This window comes from Nicotiana sylvestris, chromosome 1, assembly GCF_000393655.2.
Source record: "Nicotiana sylvestris chromosome 1, ASM39365v2, whole genome shotgun sequence".
NCBI lineage: Eukaryota > Viridiplantae > Streptophyta > Magnoliopsida > Solanales > Solanaceae > Nicotiana > Nicotiana sylvestris.
Window position 1 is genome coordinate 28496859 of NC_091057.1, and position 21992 is coordinate 28518850.

At 39.6% G+C, this 21992-nt stretch overlaps 1 protein-coding gene across 1 annotated transcript; it reads right to left on the reverse strand.

Moving 5' to 3' along the window:
* Positions 1 to 16004: 16004 nt before the first annotated feature.
* LOC138891335 (uncharacterized) lies at positions 16005 to 17072 on the reverse strand. Its single transcript, XM_070174747.1, has one exon. It carries the CDS (start codon positions 17070 to 17072, stop codon positions 16005 to 16007), a length of 1068 nt encoding a protein of 355 aa, XP_070030848.1.
* Between the last annotated feature and the right edge of the window lie 4920 nt (positions 17073 to 21992).

Genomic DNA, 21992 nt, shown 5'->3' on the forward strand with positions numbered 1-21992 from the left:
AACTTTATCAACTTACGTATTTTCTAAGACCCATGAATAGATAATAGAACAAGAAGACATATGGGAATACAAGAACATAGGCATCTATAATATTTCTATGAATAGAGTAATTTATGGAAATTGTGCATTTGCTCGTTTCGTTTGTGTCGTCTAGATCATGCCGAAAAGAAAGAAGGGATAGCCTTAACATGCATAAGCTGATTCTCATGACAATTTCTCTAACACACGTTAATTGTGACTAAACACGAAACAAGTCGTATGAAAAGCTCGATGCAATCACATTGCTTATGCAAAGAAAAACTTGGTCGAAACCTTTCCTTAAGAATTTTGCAACAACGTTGTTATTTGGAAATGGAATTAATATTGCTATGTTTCTTAGATTTAGAAAGTGTTTTGGATGGTAACGTTTCTATGTGTTTGGATGAAGCTTTCTTGTTATTGTAGAGATTTACAAAATGACTTAAAAACGATTTCTTAACCTTTGGGAGTGGGCCCCATTTGATGGCTTAGTTGGCCAACAATTTCTTCAAATTTTACCACCTTTCATGTGACATTAAGAGTCATTAATTTGAACATAATTGGCTGCCATGTTTTTACACCTTGAGCCCATCCAAAGACCTTAGTTAATTATCCATAATTCGTTAATCAACTTGTTAATCTCCTTAATCAATAATTAACCAATTACCCACATAATTAAAAAATATCTCAAATTACTTAAAATACTACTCACTTTTAACACACCTTATACACCTTACTATCATGGCCATGGGGTACCTTGTATGGTACTAGTCCATAATCAGGTATTTTAGCTCGGGCCGTATTTTGTCCCAAAATGTCAAACCTCGACGAACTTCATTTTCTTCGACTTTCTTACTCTCTCAACTTCACAAATTTACTCATCACTTTTTTGAAATAGCAAAATGCTTATAATCTCAACATAATCCCATTCCCGAACTTACGTTGATTAACTTATGACAAAACTTTAACGTATGAAAATGCGGGATGTAATATATCATTTCCGAGCTTTCACCAATTTCCTTATGGAATACTTTTACGTAAGAAAATATGGGGTATAACATCATTCCCCCCTTTGGAACATTCATCCTCAAATGTTTACTGATGCACTTATCATTCTCATAACCCATATCTCTTGCAAATACTTTAATACTCTTCTTGCCATTTAGGTAGCTGGTCTTGTGAATGAATCCCAAAGGCCAGGGCATTCCCCCCTTTAAGCCTCTTTCTCACACCACGAGTTGTAGTCAGAATCCTTCTAATCTCATAATTGTTGCTACCTTCTATCATGTAGCCTTTATGAATCTAACTTTGTATGTGCGCCTATGCGACTCTTCTCTTCTCTTTCCTCCAGCTTTTAGCCAATTTTTAAGCTTCACTTTGTGAACATATACAAAATTATGTCAAGCTGTCCCTCTAGGCATCATTAGCTTTACTACATCTAAGTAGGCCATACTATACCATAATTTTTACTTCGATTTATCGTTTTGGAGTTCTACTACTAAATTCCAGCTTACTCTTGCTGCTTATCTCAAATGTATAAATCTAAGTCCTTTAACGCTTCTTCATTACTGGTTATCTTAAGACTGATGGCCTCATCTCATCTCATACTTTGTAACTTGTAGACATCTATTACTGATTCACCTCAATGTTGTTCTACAGTCTACCATTTGAAGACTTGAAACATCTTATGTAATATATTACTGCTAGGGCCCATGTCTCATCGGGGACATCTAGAGTAATTAGACTGATCCACTTAGGGGTGATACTATAATTCCATAGTTTTATTTTATAGCATATCAATTTGACTCACCTTACGTGGGTATTTTAATCCCGTAGAATTCATGAAATCCTCTTCAAATCATTACTCAATCGAAGGTCCAAACGTCCATCTATCACAATTACACCTTTATTCTACTACCAGGGCAACATTCCATTTCTTTTAAATTCTACTAGTGCTTAGACTCCTTTGAGTTCATTTAGGCAATACTGAGCTTTCTATAACTTTGAGAAACCATCAGCTTCCTTGTTTTCACGGGCTTAATCCCGAGACTCATCTACTTTCGTCACCTTCTCACTTGCCCTTTTCTTATCCTTACTCCTATCTTTCTAAAACCTTGTTGTTCTATCATACTTTAGCTTGCGAACGATTTCCTTATGCTTTTCTAGAACATCAAGCCTTCTTGAGCCGAGGGTCTCCTGGAAATAGCCTCTCTGCCCCTTGGTGTAGGGGTAAGGTCAGCGTACATATTACCTCCCCAGACCCCACTTGTGGGATTACACTGGACCGCTATTGTTGTTGTTGTTGTTGTTGTTTTTTCTGGAACATCAAGTGAGACATGACATCGTCTCTAACTCTTCTTTTACTCTCTTAACTAGATCCCTCGGTACCTAGACACCATAGGCTGGAAGATATGCCACTAATGATACCGATATCCTCCTTGGATACTGAGTCCCTACGCTTCTAACCCTCTATCTGAAGTATGGATTATGTATAATCTTCGGCACCTGAGTATATTGTATGTTGTTCACCTTTACCTTACATCGTATATTCTATCTCTTTCATGACCTTCCTCCCATATAGGTATAGTTCATGTCCATAACTTGAAGCTCTATTATTATACTTGCACCTCTAGTGTATACACAATTCGGTGGGAGCTTCATATTGATTTCTTATGAGGCGGGTGCTCTTCCTTTTGACTTTATCGTAGACCATTATAGAATATGGATATTGTACTATATCTCTTGTACCTCTGATATTAAGAGTGATCACGCAGTGTTCTCAATCACGATTTCTATAATTTTCTAGGTCCAATAATCAGACTCCTGATTTACTTTATTGTTGTAGCTCTATAGTTTCCTCTTTCTTCTGATCAGCCTTTATGTAGGATTAAGCTATCTTCCGATTTTTGGCTCACAATATTATTCATTACTTTAGCCTTACATGGATGCTATGGAATATCCAAAATACAATATTCTAACAATTCAATCCTTTGTTTATGACGTGGGCTCAATTTTCTTTTAACTTATTCCGAAATCTTCTACGACATATATGCTTTATGGATAATACTCCAAAATCATAAGTGCATTCATAACGTAACTAACTCTAGATCATTGATCGAATAATTCCTTTTGTTCCTTCTCAACTTTCTTTAATCGTAGGAAATTACTTTTCCTGGTTTTTCTGCCCCCTTGTTGCATGCATACTTAGCTTATCTTAGTTCCCATGTATGCCGGAGTTTTTGCTCAATTCATATGATCTCGAATATTACTTTTGATTTTAATTCATGTTCATTAGCCACAGTAGGTGCCACTTTATTATGGAGTGCATATAATGATGTAGTGAAACTATTTTTACTTCTTCAAATTACTATGTTTAGCTTGAAACCTTCTTTCTTATTTCCTCAGCTAGACTTTCATTGTAGTACTTAGGGAGGACTCTCTAACTCTTGTAGAGCTGCGAGCTTATTACATCGCATACTTGTCGGAATTTTTGATGTCCTTTCTCGCCTATAATTATCCGTAGTTATTTACCTCCACGCCCTTGTGCTTGTAGGTTTACTTCTGAACTGATATTTCGACTGTCTTCCTAGTGGCATTCTCTTTTATTTCCGTAATATTCATACGATGCCTTTTTAACTTCCCCAACTCCTATATGAATATATCTCAAGGATCACGATGTCATAACTGCGAGGCTGAATTCATTATACTGGGTTTTACTATGTTTATCTTGCGCGATCTATTGATTTATTTGTATCTTCTTGTCTAACCATAACTAGGCTCTTCCGGAATCAACTGCTAATTGCTCGTTGGCACATTCTCATATCAATATTAAACATAAACTTTCTTGGGTTATTTCCTTTATCTTATCTTACCTCTCGCATTAGCTCTTTTTTATCAATAATATCTCGGGCCAGAACCCTTACTCCCTCTCCTTGACGTCGTGCTTGCATAATTTTCTGGAATCGTAGCATTTCTGTAGGATTTGGATAAGTGAAATCTCATTTTTATCGCATTCTTCCTTTACCATTCCATAATTACTAGAATCAGTTAATTCTGATTTACCGCCACATCACTCCATATTCCCCCTTTAGGGGAGTACTAAGATCTAGAGCTACGATGATTTACCTATAGATGTTTTACCTCTTTATCTTTTTCATCTTTTCACATCATCGATGATCCTTACTAACCTTGTGGTAGTCCTTCTACACCAATGATAAAACAATTCCTTACTCACAAGGGTGACACTTAGTGTAACTGGCACATACAGTCTCTTAAGCTTAACTTTGCTCACATTGCTTGTTTAGGGAAGCGTCTTTCTGAATAACCATTCTCTGAATTTCTCATGAATCTTCTTCTGTTGTCCATTCTATTATCGCCGGAATGCAATATGAAGTTCTCATGATGCCGACATCATCAAATTACTCAATCCCTAATTCATGTTTACTTTATCTTTTTCACCTGTCCATACTGATTTCTATTACTCTGGGGTCTAACTTTTTCTTCTAGTAATTATGTTCGCATCGCGAACTTATTTGTCGAAATGAGGATATGACTTTAGGGCCTATACTCCTTTATTCTCTCAAGGCCTATCACCTCTCATCTTTTCTTTCACTTGACTATAAACTCTGTAATATTGTCATCTTTTTGATTTGTCGTTGTCATCCATGTATCACATGTTACTTATAATGCTTTATTAACTCTCTTCTTATTTCCCTGCTAACATTTCTATCTATCACTTTATTCCAAAAACTTTAACAAGATATTCTTTTTCTTTTTGCTCCCCTTGCTCAATCCACTCACTCTTCAGATTGCTTAACGTTCTCGCTCTACTAGGGACGGGAGCCACACTTAGGTTATATTTATCCCTTCAAGGATTTCAGTGCCTTTCTTTATAGTACTCATGTCTAGCTGTACTATTTTAGACTGCACCATCTAGATGTCTCACAAGGAGATTTATTAGCCTTTTGCAGTATCCTTTGAAAACGTCAACTAATACAAACTATCCATCCACCATTTTGGGTTACTCTAACCCCAGCCAGATTCTGATTCATCCTTCTCTTAAACCATATATATTAGCTCCTATAGGGCATAACTGAGAACGGTATGGCCAATTGTATATACCTCTATTACTGTTGAAGGTAACTCAAAATGTTTATATTCCTCTGCCTGAGTTGCAAAACTGTTAACAATCATTAACTGGGTGCCTCGTACCCTTCTTCATCTTGCTTCTTTTCCTTGTTGAAACTTGTATTTATCTTATGAATCTCTCATTGTCTTTCCCCATAAAGGTGGATAGATATTCTTGCCTTAAGGCTCCTTAACAAGAGGCTTATATGTATTAGTACACACATGATCTACTAAAGACCTTACAATTACTTATCATAAGTATCATGAAAAATTGAGTTCCTCTGACTCAACTCTTCCATAGTTATATCTCTTTCCAACCGTCTTTCTGGATGTAGGCATCGTCATATTATGAATAAGATGGAGATTAGGAAATTGAGTTCTTACAACTGAGCTCTACTACATGATCTAGAGTAACAAGAAAGAATGTCAGTCTTAAATGCCCTATAGCCTCCTGCTTATAAGTGTGGTGCACGACACACCCATAAATAAGACTCCACTAGACACGACTTGTAGAAATCCCTAGGAAAGAACTACTTTGATACCACTTTGGTCACGACCCAAACCGAAGGGTCACGATGGGCACCCAGTGCCTTACTCTACCGAGTACCAACGTAACATATCTTTCTTATCATACTAATATTGGTAACTGGGCCAACATGGCCATAACTCGTAATGTATAACTATAAGTGGGAGAGCACTATATTAATAAACCATCTTTCTTAAAATATGGATACATATGGGCTGTCAAGGCCTTTGACATACTGTACAAAATGAACCTTTGTCTATAAAGCCTCTAAAAGTATTTGGCATCAAATGGGATAGGGTGTTGGCCTACCCATGTCTACTTTGAGGGCTCTTCAAACTGATTGTCTATACCTGCAGACATGAATGCATCGTCCCCAATAAAAGGACGGCAATACGAATAATGTACCGAGTATGTAAGGCATATAAATAAGTATATAGAAGACATGGAAGAAACATGGAGTAAATGACTCAACATGTAAGTCTGGATAACACTGTAAATCATGAAATACTTATAATTTCATGCATATGTGTATGAATGTCATGTCATTGATCAGGTCCAAGCATACACTACTATTGAGCTGCGAGGATGGTCGATGCTGTTTTACCCAACAAAGGTCGGGATCGAATCCATAGGAAGTTAATTTGTTTGGAGTTAGGTTTATATCCAAGTAGAGATGTGGGTTTTGCTCTTAATTGCACTTTCACAAATGGTTGGTTGTTTTCTACTTCTACTTCTATTCTATAGCATGCAGTATTTGAAACTAAGTATAATGTTTTTGTTGGCTGTTTTCAGAGATTTAAAGAGACTAGGGTAGTGACTTCTGCCTAGGTGGATATCTAACGAGTAACAAGAATCTAGGGCAATCATATGATTAATTGGGGTCGTAATATAGCTATCACACTCGGGTACTCACCCTATACCTCTCGGTAGTTTGAATGATTTTGCCCAATTTGGCCTTATCAAGTGCAAATGGATATTCATGCAATTCAAGTGATTTTAGCTCAAGTCGGGTATTACTATCTCTAGGTTTAACCCTTTAATTGGGGCTAACAATTTCTTGAGTTCACCCCAATTCCTTGTTAGCCTAGTTTTCCTAGACATAGTCCCTCTTTCTCAAGTAGAGACAAGTCATAAAGGCATAAATCAGTGTTTGCAACCACTAATTCAATAGTTCTAGCAAGAACTAGGCTAAAAATCACAAACACATACACATTCAAGCCCTAAAATTCAAGACCCATCAAATACTCACACTATGGTTGGGTCATAACCCTAGCTATGGGTTTAACTACTCATGAAAATAGCAGAAATCAAAGATATAGAAGAAAAAATCCATAATGCTAAATTAAAAGATGAAAATCTAATGTTATAAGGTAAATCTTGTACTAAATTGCCCAAATAGGAAAAACTAGCCGTCTCACGTACTCAGCAAAACATAACTTAACCTAAAAATGTGAAAAAGATCTATTTATACTAGGCTGAAATTTTCGAACAAAAATGCACATGCAGAGGATTCACGGCCGCGTAATTCTGACCACGACCGCACTCTTGCTTTCGCGGCCGCATAATATTGAGTGCGATCTATGTTTCTTTACATTTGAGACTAGGCTGGAACTTGTTTTCCGAGCCGCATAATAGTCACCGCATCTGCGTGAGAGCCTTCCACGGCTGCGTAATTTTGATGCAGTCCGCTCTTAACATTTTTGCCTATTTAGTAAGCTCTCTGAACCTTAGCAAACGCGGTCCGCGAAATTCCAATCGCGGCCGCTATGGTATATTCGCGGCCACCAATTTCTGACGTGGTCTGCGTCCATGTCTATGCCCAAAAACCACCTCTCTGATTCTCCCTTTTGCGGTCCGCGAATTAATGACCACATCCGCATTAACACTTTCGCGGCCGCACTTTTCTATCGCAGTCCACGTTCTAGAGCTCTTGGCCCAGTCTTGGTATTTGTTCAAGTTTTGACTCCTTTATGGGTTGATCATGGCTACCTTAGCTCTTTATGAACAATCCCTGCAAACAAGCATATTACATTAGTTTTTGGGAATACTTTCATGCATTTTAGGCCCAAAACGCAAATGAGAAAGATCAAATAATCGGTTAAAATCCGCACTTATCAACTCACCCAAACATAAAGGTTTGCTGGTCCTCAAGTAAATAAGGTAATTCCAACCTCCACTAAAACAAAATAGAAGGATATTTCAGCTGCCCTAATGTGAATCAAACATGCATCAATTGGGACTAACAATTACCCTTAACACGAATGAATCATCAACAACACACAACCTTTTGAGTACCATAGTTCTAGTGCGACATAAGAGCATCAAGAGTTGACTTAACTCACCAAGGATGCTCGCTCTACTACGTAGGTCATTGTGTCACCCAAACTCTTCCTCCTCTACTCTCCATAAGCAAATCTCACTTTAGAATATAGCACTTAAAACAAGGATTGTGGAGAAGTACACTCATCTCTCTCAAGGGAATGTCACAAGTACGACTCTAAGTACCATATGCTTGTCCCTTATGTAAATCACCACTAATGTAAGCTCACTGAACTCGAAATATAGGGTTTTTGCGGGAATGTAATGAAGACTTTTGGTTCAAGGTAGGACTTATTGGCATATGATGGTTTCATCTTTCCTTAAGCACTCCATTTTCTCATTTCGGCTCACACTTTCTTGACTTTTTGAGTCATTTTCTTCTTCTTTAGGGGAAGTAGAGAGACACACTGTCACTCTTTCTTGCTCATTATGATCATTTTTCTCCTTTGTTAATCATTCCATGCCTTTCATCATTGCTTCCATTGAATCCCTTTACTTTTTTATATTATTCACTTTCTTTTTGACTTTTTGGCTTTTCTTTCTTTTCTTTTGCCTTTCCTTTTTTTCATTTTATACCTTTTATCACTTTTACATTCCTCGTCTCTCCACCAAACTTATGCTTTTGTTAATTGTGATTGCTAAGGAAAGATTGGGTGCCAAGAGATGGTCATTATAGAATGGATAAAGGCTTGTGTCATGGTTATTGAAAGAAAAAAGGCTTCAGCTCAACGGGGTTGACTAGGGATATCATATTTGGTAGGCTATGGATGCTTTCATGTTTTAGATTGGATCAAGGAGAGCCTATAATCATTTCTCAAGTTGAGCTACACTTAGAATTTCGTCTAGACAAACATTCAGGGCAAGCTCTAGACTTATTGGCACGAGACTTGGACATGTAATTTAATACCCCACCTCACAAGCTATTTGATTGTTAAAGAGGATAGAGTCGAGGACCCACGACAACCCTAGCTAAGATTGAGCATCACAAATGGCTCCAAGAAGCCACTCGATGATTGTTTAGTCAACATAAGAGTCTAAAGGTCACAACTAGAACTATTCTTTGCCAATCATGTTGTTTCCAACCATAAGATCGAAGGTAAATGTGTTAGGCCCAAGTGACGCTTGCTTGTGACACTTCTATTCATTACTACTATTTACACAAATACATAAAGAAAATAGACTCAATTCATAAAGAAGGTTGTCACGCTATCCATCATCAGGAAGAGCGACCCGGCTCACACAACATCCACCTTTGGAAAGAACCGTAACATTAAGAAAACCAAGGCTTATTGTCCACATAAAATGTAAAAAGAAGCTAACAACTTAATAAGAAACTACTAAGGAATATAAGAAGCTATGAAGTAAAATACGAAAATCAACTGAATATATACAAAATTTGAAGTAAAGCGAATATTTACATAAATGAAAACGAATATATACATCAAATGGTAAAAATATATAAATACCAAATGTGAAAGTAACGAATATATACTTACCAAAAGTAAAATAAAGAGAAGATAAAGAAAAATAGTCTCATAGTTATTAGATACCAATGTTATCCAATTATCACCAAATCAAAGTAGAACACCCCCCCCCCCCAAAATAAAAGATAGCATTGTCTTTAGTGCTAATATCAAAATAAGATCAGGGAAAAGGGTTAGAGAGTAAAGAAAACTCCCTATGTGGTCTGAATCGGGTCCGGCACATGAGTAGGGTCTTCGGATTGCATAGGATCAGCAGCTCCCTCTGGGTCCTCTAATTGGATCTCCAAATCTGACTGGGGGACCACAGGGTTGTGGAGCATCTGGATCATCTCCGCAGCAGTATGTGTAGTGGAAGTTAGCTCCTCAGACTGGCTAGCTGCTGGTGCCTCATGCTCTGCTGCCTGTGCTGTTGTGACTTGGTCCTCCAAGAGCAAGTCCAGTGGGATATCTCCAGCAGCAGTGAACCTCTCCACATCCTTCTTCAGCTGCTCCACTGACTCCTTTGAGGCCTGAGTCTTTTTTATCTTCTTGACTTTCTTGCCTAGATCCTTTATAGCCCTTCCATGAATATCCAGAGTATCAATGATCTTCTTCTAGTTGTCCAAGAGTTTCTTTTCCTTGTTCAGAAGCTCCTTCAATGACTCCTCCATTGATGAAGGTACATGTGGTTGTGCAGGGGCTGCCTGCGCTGCTACTACACTAGATTAGATAGACAACTTTGATGTAGCTGCTTGCATCCAGTTGTTGATGCTGGAGAAAGTCTGATAAACCTACAGTGCAGTCTAAGGGTAAGTAGAAGAAGAGGGCACAGACAATGGCATGGTGATGGATGGCCCAGATGAAGGAGGAGGTATGGCAGCTGAAGATTCTCCTGCTGTGGAAGACTCTGACCCGGCAACCACTACCCCTAGCTCTTCAGACTAGCCAGTGGATATAACGGCTTTACCATTTGCTTTAAGGATGTTCGGTCCTTTGGTGTTGTACCAGGAGAAGGGCTTCTTTGGCTTTGTCTTAGTGTCATAAATCTTCTTCTCAAATCCTTGGTCCTCTAAGTATGTGGTGAGGAAGTTGGGGTAGGGGTAGCATCTTTCTTCCTTTACAACTACCTTTGTGATGTGATAGTACATGAGGTTCCCCACATTGATAGGATATCCTGCCATGATGGAGGCTATCAAGACACACTGGGTGAGTGGGAGAACATTGTCATCCTGACACAGATCCAGCCGGCTGCACACAAAAGTGGACCACCCCTTGGCTTCAAAAACGAGGGTGTTTCTGTATATTGGGACTCCAGCTGTGAGCCATGTCGGTGTTGTCCCTAGGGCTAATATCTCCGCCAACCATGGATGAGTTGCTTCATCAAGTGCCAACTTCTCCAAATATTGCACTGCTTCCACATCCTCAAAACCATTATATTAATTCAACGTGTGGCCATCAAATCGGTTTTCATGTTTCAGACCTTTGTCACAGTGGAGCCCTTTTTTTATGTGGGCAACGTTTGTATAGAATTCTTTGACAAGATATTCATGGGCATTCGGAACTTTGCTAGTGAAGAACTTCCACCCCATTCTCTCCTCAAACTGCCTCTTGACATTTGGACTATGGGGAAGGAGGTCTCTATCTATTAATTATCTCTCAAGGGTGAGTGACTTTTGGGGACACCATTCTCGAAAATTCTGATAGGCTAATTCACTCACAAATATGTCAACCCACACCTCGGCTTTTCTGGATCTAGCCAACCCCCCAATATTAGTGTTACCCCCTCTCTCATCATTAGAGACCTCATCATCATCATCCGCAACAGTAGGGGTAGCTGGTGAAGCCGAAGTTGTAGCAGGTGGGGAAGATGGTGTCGAAGCCTCACTACCTTCCTCTAAGACATTAGACGACTCAGAAGAGGAGGTAGGTTCATCTCGTCACTGGTATTTCCCCGGAATCTGTGTGGGGACATGAGTTGGCACAAAGTTTCCTTCTGAATCCTCCCAGGAAGGGACATACTCATTAGTGTCTGAATGGTCTGCGGCTCTATCTGTAGCTTTGATGGGAGCTCTCATCTTGCCAATTGATTTTTGGATTGCTAGGGGTATCTTGGTCTTTCCTTTACCCCTGCCCCGGGAGGGTTCTGCCATCCCTTTAGATGTATTTCCTCTACCTCTGGATCAGACCATTGTCTGTAGCAAACAAGTAATGAAATACAGTTCGAATAAAGCTTCAAGCTTATGTTAAAATAGTGCAGTTGAAATGCAGAAACTGCTTCTCAGAACCAGGCACTGCGGATCGCGAAAAAGTGAACGTGGCCGCGAAGTGCCCATTGCAGACCACGAAAAAGTAATTACCGCCGCAAAAAGGTTAGGTTTAGAATACTAACTCTCTGATCTTGGTTGAATGCGGTCTGGGGAAAAGAAGACGCAGTTGCGAATGATCAACCGTGGACCACAAAAAAGTAGACACGGCCGTGAAAGCGATTATTAGACTTTTCTGAAGTTCAAGAGCGCAGTCCGCGAAAATATAGATGTGGTTACGAAAAACAAACCGCGAATTGGAAAAACATGACCGTAGACCGCGAAAAGTGACCGCAGATCGCGAACTTTTACCAATACATAGTAATGAAAAGGTAGGGTATCACGGACCGCGAAAAACTAACTGTGGCTGTGAAATTGAATGCAACTGGCTCTGATGAACAAATTAACCTAGGCTTTTCACTAAGTGCATAAAATTCGTTCAATTAGCAATAAAGGTTACTAACACTATCCCCCATTAGGCATGTAAACATTACCCATATATGAGTAAGCAATAATTTTAGATTAAGGGATGTATTTCACTCTAACTAAAAATTGAAAAGAAAAATTAAAATAAAAAGAAAAGAAAATAAGCAGATAAAATTAATTCAAGGATTTGAACATACCAGTTGTGAAATGATAGTAGGAAAATAATGCTTGATTCAAAAGTGACGAGATTGAAAACCAGATAAGATGAACGATGCTCTTTGTTCGGTGAAACTTTAGTGTTCGAAAAGGGTAAAAGGTTTAATGACCCCCTATTTATACTTAGCAAATGTGGACCCACCGACTTACCTGAACGTAGCCACGAAATTCTACTGTGATCCGCATTTTGTTATCTGATGAAGAACAACTTCAAGCATCTGATTGCGCTCCGCAAAATATTGAGCGCGGCCGCGGAATTCACCGCGGACCACCAAACTATGGACGCGGTCGCGAAAGCTGAAGGGTATTTGATAGTCCAACTTCAGAGAGCTGGAATTTTTCTCTTTTCAACTATGCATCTACGAGCAAAAAGATGCGGCCACGAAATGCTCAAGCGGACCGCGAAATTGTGGGCGCGGTCCGTGAACTTCCAACACTTAGCCAAAATTTTCCTTTGTCAATTTGCTGCACTGCACAACCAATTCCTATATACACTTCACAACCAGTTAGTCCATTACAATGCCTAATCTAAGAACAAACTCAAAAGAATGAAAAAACACATGGGTTGCCTCCCAAGAAGAGCCTGATTTAACATCGCGACATGACGTATGTTACCATCATTCACTTGAAATGGATCAATGCCACAATGTGACCATCATCAACCTTACCAAGGTAGTGCTTCACTCGGTGCCCATTGACTCTAAAGATCTCATCATTCTTGGTTTTCAAATTTATAGCACCAAAAGGAGTCAGATGCACCACTTCAATGGGACCGCTTCATTTTGACTTTAGCTTTCCCAGAAACATCCATAACAGAGAGTTGAATAAGAGAAAAAGGTCACCTTCTTTGAATTCTGTGCCGGATATACTTGTCATGTAGGTACTTCATCTTGTCCTTATACAAGGACGAACTAGAGTAAGCATGGAACCGGAACTCGTCAAGTTCATTCAATTGCTCCACCCGAGGATTTGCAGCTACATCCCACTCTAAGTTTAACTTCTTCAACGACCACATGGCCTTATGCTCTAATTCTACTGAGAGGTGACATGCTTTCCCAAATATAAATCGATACAGGGACATACCAAATGGAGTCTTGTAAGTTGTTCTATAGGCCCATAGAGCATCGTCAAGTTTCCTTGACCAATCAGTCCGGTTTGCATTGAAAGTCTTGGAAAAAATACTCTTGATCTCCCTGTTGGAGACCTCAATCTGTCCACTTTCCTGGGGGTGATAGAGGGTTGACACCTTGTGAGTGACACCATACTTGGAGAGTAAAGTGTCAAAGGCTTTGTTGAAAAAATGAGAACCCCCATCACTGATGATCGCCCTTGGAGTGCCGAACCTTATGAATATATTTTTCTTTAAGAAAGCCATCACACTCCGTGCTTCATTGTTGGGCAAAGCCACATCTTCAACCCATTTGGAGACATAATCCACAACAACAAGAATATAGGTGTTCCCACATGAACTCACAAATGGACCCATAAAGTCGATGCCCCATACATAAAAAATATCAATCTCAAGGATGATGGTGAGAGGCATATCATTCTTCTTGGAAATCCCACTGGCTCTTTGGCACTCATCACACCGCTTAACAAGCTCGCTAGCATCTTTGTACAAGGTAGGCCAATAGAATCCACAACTTAAGACCTTTGTAGCAGTTCTAGCCCCTCCATGGTAACCACCATAAGGTGAGGAATGATAAGGCTCAAGAATACCCAATTTCTCTTCTTCTGGAACACATCTCCGTATAACACCATCTATGCAAATTTTGAAAAGATATGGCTCGTCCCAATAATAATCCAAGTAGTCCCATTTGAGCTTCTTCCTTTAGTTTGAAGAGAACTCATTCGGGAAAATTCCACTCACAAGATAGTTAGCCACATCGGCAAACCAAGGCATCCCCATCAAAGACATGGAAAGGAGTTGTTCATCCGAAAATGAATCATTAATCTCAAGGCCATCATGGGGCCTCCCCTACTCTTCCAAACGGGACAAGTGGTCCGCCACTTGATTCTCACTCCCTTTTCGGTCTATGATTTCAAGATCAAACTCTTGTAGAATAAGTACCCACCTCATCAATCTAGCCTTTGAGTCCTTCTTACTCATCAAATAGTGAAGCACCGCGTGATCGGTGTGAACAATCACTTTGGTACCCATGAGGTAAGGGCAAAACTTTTCCATAGCAAAGACAATGGCTAAGAGTTCTTTATCGATCACCGTATAGTTGACTTAGGCATCGTTCATGGTCTTACTAGCATAGTAGACTGGATAAAATATCTTGTTGATTCTTTTCCCCAATACCGCTCCTACTACTATATCGCTAGCATCAAACATGAGCTCAAATGGTAAGCTCCAATTTGGTGCGGTAATGATAGGAGTGGTAGTCAACCTATACTTGGGTATCTCAAAAGCCTTCATGCAATCATCATTGAAAACAAATTTGGCATATTTTTCCGAAAACTTGCACAAGGGGTTCACCACCTTTGAGAAGTCCTTGATGAACCAGTGGTAAAACCCCGCATTCCCTAAAAAGCTCCTCACTCCTTTGCCGGAACTAGGAAGAGGGAGCTTTGATATCACTTTAATTTTTGCTTTATCCACTTCAATACCATTCTTGGTGATCTTATGGCCAAGGACAATGCCTTCGTCAACCATAAAGTGACACTTCTCCCAATTAAGCACCAAGTTCGTCTCTTCACAACGTGCCAAAACATTATCAAGATTACCCAAAAGCTCATCAAAGAATTCCCCACAATAGAAAAATCATCCATGAACACTTTGAGTAAGTCCTCCACCATATCTATAAAAATTGCCATCATACACCGATGAAAGGTGACAGGTGCAATACACAAACCAAATGGCATATGTGAGAATGCAAATGTGCCATACGGAGATGTGAATGTGGTTTTCTCTTGGTATTCAGGTGCAATCAGAGTCTGGTTGTATCCTGAGTACCCATCCAAAAAGCAATAGTAGGCACCCCCGGCATGTCTATCCAACATTTTCAAGAAAGGGCAATGAAAAATAGTCTTTATGGGTCACTTTGTTCAGCTTTTAGTAATCCATGCATACGCTTCATCCGGTTACAGTCCTAGTGGGGATCAACTTATTTTTCTCATTTTTGACCACGGTCATACCCCCCTTCTTTGGCACACATTGTATCGGCGAAGTCCATGAACTATCCGAAATGGGGTACACAACCCCTGCATCTTGCCACTTGATAAATTTTTGACAATTTCTTGCATGGCCTCATTCAATCTTCTTTGATGTTCCACGAAGGGTTTGGAATCTTCTTTCAATATGATTTTATGCATGCAAAAGGCGGGGCATATACCCCGAATGTCCACCAATGTCCAACCTATCGCCTTCTTCCTCATTTGGAGCACTGCAAGGGTGATATCTACCTCCACATTAGTTAAGCACGAGGAAAGAATAACAAGTAAAGTGGAACAAGGGCCTAAGAACTCATACCTGAGGTGTGAAGGTAAAGTCTTCAACTCCAATATGGGAGGCTCCTCGATTGAGGGCTTTGTTGGTGGAGTCTTCCGGTTTTCCAAGTCCAAATTTTTTTTTCGATGCTCATATGTATATGAACCCATTCCTTACAAAGCATTGACATATTCAACCAAGCCCTCCTTCTCATCCACATCATGATTCAACAACACAACTTCCAATGGGTCTTTCACATTAATCACGACATTTGTGTCTTCAACAATCACTTTGGTCACTAGATCCACAAGCGAACATACTTTGTTGTTATTGGGCTGCTTCATTGACTTGCAAACATGGAACACAAATTTTTCATCACCCACCCGGAAGGTGAGTTCCCCTGCTTCCACATTAACTAAGGCCTTCCTTGTAGCTAGGAAAGGTCTCCCCAGTATGATCGGCACCTCATAGTCAACCTCATAGTCAAGTATCACAAAATCCGTGGGAAGTATGAACTTATCGACCCGAACAAGCACATCATCAATTATCCCCAATGGCCTCTTCATTGTCCTGTCCGCCATTTGCAGCCTCATAGATGTGGGCCTTGGTCTTCCAAACCCCAATGTCTTGAACACATAATATGGCACCAAGTTAATTCTAGCCCCCAAGTTACACAAAGCTTTTGCAAAATTGGCACTACCAATAGTGCATGGGATTGTAAAGGCATCAGGGTCTTCTAACTTTGTATCCATGGAATGCACAATAGCACTCACTTGGTGTGTCATTTTTATTCTTTCACAATTCATTGATCTCTTCTTTGTTACCAAGTCCTTCGTGAACTTGCCATATCCCGACATTTGTTCTAGAGCTTCAACCAAAGGCACATTTATGGACAAACATTTCATTATATCAATAAATTTCTTGAACTGGTTCTCATTGTTTTGTTTTACAAGCCTTTGAGGATATGGTGGAGGAGGACTTGGCAAAGGAGCCTTGGCTTTGGGCACTATCATTTCCGGTATGTCTATAACATGTTCCCTAGATGGGTTCAAATCATTTTGTGTCTCCTCCACGTTGTCATCAATGTCTATCCCCACCTCTTCATTCACATTCTCATCACTCACTTCCATATCATTGCTTGGCGCATAATCATCTTGCACCAACACATCATCACTCATAACCTTTCTTTTATTAGAGATGCTAGCAACTCCACCTATACCACTTCTTGTAGTCACTGCCATAACATGGCCCGTATTGTTCCCACCCTTCGGGTTTACTATCTTGTCACTTGGTAGTGCCCCCTTAGGGCGAGTATTCAAAGCTTGTGAAATTTGGCCAAGTTGGACTTCTAAGTTGCGGATGGAAGTGTTGTGGGAGGACAGTTGGGCATCAGAGTTGGCATTTTCTTCATCATTTGCTCAACATGGTTTCAATCTGTCCCATCTCATGATTATACGAGCTAGGACCATGTGATGGATATTAAGGTGGATTGTTTGGTTGTTGATACATCGAAGGCCTTTGAAAGCCCGACCCCGATTCACTTGATTGTTGTTGTTCCAACCCCCTTGGTTGTTATTACCTCTCCAATTGCTATTATTGTTGCCACCCCAATTGCCTTGGTTTTCTTGGTTGCCCCAATTTTGATTGTTGTTCCCCCAGTTGCTTTGGTTGTTGTTGTTGCTACTATTCCAATGTCCTTGTTGATTTTTATTTCCCCAATTTCCTTGGGATCTCCACAGTTGTTAATTCGGAGCATTGCCGCATTAACCTTAGTAGTTGTTTACATATTGAACCTCTTCACTTAGATCAACATACATATCATCTTGTTTGTAACAACTACCAATTCTAGATACATGCAGACATGATACGAGTGCCTCCAAACGAACTTAATGCAACAAGATCACCTTGGCCTGCTGCCTAGGGAATGGATGTCATCGGCCTAATAGAGCCCACCGCTTCTAACGGATACCGGTACATTTTAGTGGCCATCAAATATTTCAATAAATGGGTTGAAGCTGCATCATACAAAGTTGTGACCAAGAAAATCATCGCAGATATTGTCAAAGATCATATTGTTTGTCGATTCGGGGTTCTCGAGTTCATCATCACTGATAATACCGCCAATCTCAACAGTGATATGATGAAAGCCATGCGTGAAACTTTAAAAATCAAGCACAAAAGCTCCAACACATATAGGCCTCAAATGAACGGAGCCGTGGAAGCTGCCAATAAGTACATCAAGAAGATACTAAGGAAAATAGTAGAAAATCACAAGCAATGGCACGAGAAGTTACCCTTTGCCCTATTGGGGCACCGTACCACAGTACGCACATCAAACGAGGCAACTCCCTATCTGCTGGTTTATGGTATCGAAGTTATCATTCCTGCCGAGGTAGAAATTCCTTCTTTAAGGATCATACAAGAAGCCGAACTCAGTGATGCAGAATGGATAAGAAGCCGCTATGAGCAGTTAGCTCTCATAGATGGAAAATGTATGAATGCATAATGTCACAGTCAGCTTTATCAGAACAGAATGTCCATAACTTTCAACAAAAGGGTCAAACCCAGACAATTCACACCGGAGCAGTTGGTGCTGAAGCGAATCTTCCCACATCAAGATGAAGCCAAAGGGAAATTTTCACCTAACTGGCAAGGTACTTACATGGTTCATAGGGTACTAACAGGAGGAGCACTCATACTTGTAGAGATGGACGGAGAAGTCTGGCCAAAACCTATATATTCAGACGCAGTCAAGAGACACTATGTTTAGATTGTTTACATTCCTTCATCTGATGTAACTAAACTATGCTTGACCTGATTCCCATTTAAGAGGGGATACGTAGGCAGCCCAGTGGGTTCGGTAACATCTTAATAAAATCTTCATTTCCCCAAAACTAGAAACTGGGACAGAATTTTGAGGAAGCCTCTCAAAATTCTAGAGCAAGTCCAGCCGACGTCATCATATGCAAGACAGTCAGAAATCGGTTAAGTAACAGGGGAAGAATTTTGAGAAGGATTCTTAAGATTCCGGAACAAATCCAACAGACTTCATTACATGTAGAACAGTCGAAGGATCATAACTTCTAAACTAGGGCAAAATTTTGAGGAGGACCCTCAAAATTCTAACGCAAAGAAGCCGCAATGTCTCTAAAAGTGTCACAGTTATTAGTTCATCTAATTTACTTGATATTATACACCCCCATATTTTATAAAATGATTTTATTCTATCAATAAGTGCATATTTTCAAAAACATTATTTTCATGGCCGCCAGGTGTTACCCAGGGTAGCTCGAACAGGATCTCTAGAGCAAAGTAAAGCAAAACAAGTAAACAAAGGCACGAACCAACCTCCCCGCAAAATTCATGATTTTTCTTTGTATGCAAGGACAAGGAATAACCAAGTGTACATACACCTTAAATCATTACCTTCATAACAACCAGACCGCCAAGCACAATTATATATCCAACTAAGAAATATTCTACTCCTATTTTCTATTTGTCCATTATGCATAAGGCTAGCATTGCCTTCTCTTTGCATGAGACTAATACCTGTCTCAAATCATGCATGAGGCTATGCCCTGCCTCCATATTTGCATAAGGCTAAGCATTGTTTTTCTTTGCATGAGACTCAACCCTATCTCAAATCGCATGAGGCTAAGCCCTGCCTCTATATTTGCATAAGGCTAAGCATTGCCTTCTCTTTGCATGAGACTAAGTCTTGTCTCAAATCGGGCATGACACTATGCCCTGCCTCCCTATTTGCATAAGGCTAAGCATTGCCCTCTCTTTGCATGAGACTAAGCCCTATCTCAACTCCTGTATGAACCACTACCTCTATATTTGCATAATCCTAAGCATTGCCTTCTCTTTGCATGAGACTAAGCCATGTCATAACTCATACATGAGGCTAAGCCCTACCTCTACATTTACATAAGGCTAAGCATTGCCTTCTCTTTGCATGAGACTAAGCCCTATCTCAAATCTGGCATGAGGCTAAGCCCTGCCTCCCTATTTGCATAAGGCTAAGCATTGCCTTCTCTTTGCATGAGACTAAGCCCTGTCTCAAACCTTGCATGAGGTTAAGCTCTGCCTCCCTATTTGCACAAGGCTAAGCATTGTCTTCTCCTTGTATGAGACTAAGCCTTGTCTCAAATCGGGAATGACATTATGCCCTTCCTCCCTATTTGCATAAGGCTAAGCATTGCCTTATCTTTGCATGAGACTAAGCCTTGTCTCAACTCCTGCATTTGGCTAAGCCCTTCCTCTATATTTGCATAAGGCTAAGCATTGCCTTCTCTCTGCATGAGACTAAGCCTTGTCTCAAATCCTGCATGAGGTTAAGCCTTGCCTCCATATTTTGCATAAGGCTAAGCATTGCCTTCTCTCCATATGAGACTAAGCCCTGTCTCAAATCCTTGCATGAGGCTAAGCCCTACCTCCATATTTGCATAAGGCTAAGCATTGCCTTCTCTTTGCATGAGACTAAGCCATATCTCAAACCTTGTATGAGGCTAAGCCATGCCTCCCTATTTGCTTAAGGCTAAGCACTGCCTTCTCATGAGACTAACCATTGTCTCCCTCAACATAAGTATTGCTCTATTCTAAACTTTGCATTATCTTCTTCTCTCGAGGCTAAGCTCTGCCCCCAAACTCTGCACAAGGCTAAGCTTTGCCTTGTTATTACCTTTGGTATCATGTCTCTGCACTTTATGGGCTGATGTATAGCCAACTTTTCCAAAGGCGTCATAGTCCGAAGGCATCATCCTCATAGCCTGGAGACACCATGTCATGGCCTGAGGATCTCTCAACACTACACATTATTCATACCTTGCCGTTATTTCAAACATAACTGATTTCCATCAATTACTCGCCTTTACTCTATGACCGTTCATATATCTACCATGTGATACATCTGTTATGATTCAGTTTCATATTCATAACTCCACATAAACCCATTCGATGTTATCCTTCCAAAAGGAACCCTTTCCAAAACATACGACCATTTCTATAACAATTCCATTGGTTCTATTCACCTTTGGGTCCAGAACTACACACGGCCTAGTTCCTGTAAAACAGGGATATGTAGGCAGCTCAAAGACCAGGGTGTGGCCTATATTTTTCAAAACACTCCATTCGGTCAAAATCGTTCATCATTTCTTTACCCGACAACTCTTTCATCCTTCCGAGGTAAAGAGCAGCAGTTGATACCCAATTTTTCCCTCATATATTTTAAATATGCATATATATTTTCAAAATAGTTCAAATGCATTATTATTATATTTACAAACATGCACAAGTATTTTTATGATTTTTCTATAATTTTAAAGGTTTTAAATCAATTTATTTCTGCATGTTTGTTACACAAATTCCAATAATTATCCCTCATATTATTTTAGGATGATCCAATCATATAAATTTATCATTTATGCCCATACAGTTCTTAAATATTTTAATTGCAATTTTTATAATTACATTTATATTTTTAAGGCTATAATTGCACATTTTGCAATAATAGCCCATATATACGCATAATTATATTATCTATATAGAAAATGACTTTTTATATTTTTATAAAGTTAAAAAAATATTTTAAATTATTTTCATGCACAAATAATATTTTTATTATTTATTAATTATTTTTATAAATAATTTTACTGATTTAATTAGGTATTTAAAATCTAGCCCCTTCTAATTAATTTCGGACCTAGGCCAATTGTATACACTAGCCCAATACCCAATTACCCCCGCCCAATTAAACCACACAACCCATAAACCCCTTAAATCAGGATCGTTGATCTCTATGATCAACGGTCCACATTACATCCGCCTTTTTTAACTTAACCAAACCCAACCCTAATCCTTATTATCCCTTCTCCGCTGCCCCTAAACGCTCTCATCTCCTCACCCTTCACCCTCTCGAACTCTAACCCGCCGTCACCATTTCCCCTTTGATTCTTATCAGAAATGGAATCCTCTCTTGATTCCATGCCTTATTTGGCTTTACTTCTTTACTTGCTACCCGGTTTTGATGTTACTTAAGCTTATTTGCCTCAAATGGCAAGTGTATCTCAAGATACTCGAACCAAATCTGGTTCAAAATCTCTCATATTTTGAATATTCCCATCTATGTTCATCCCAAAACCTGTGAGTGTGAATATTTT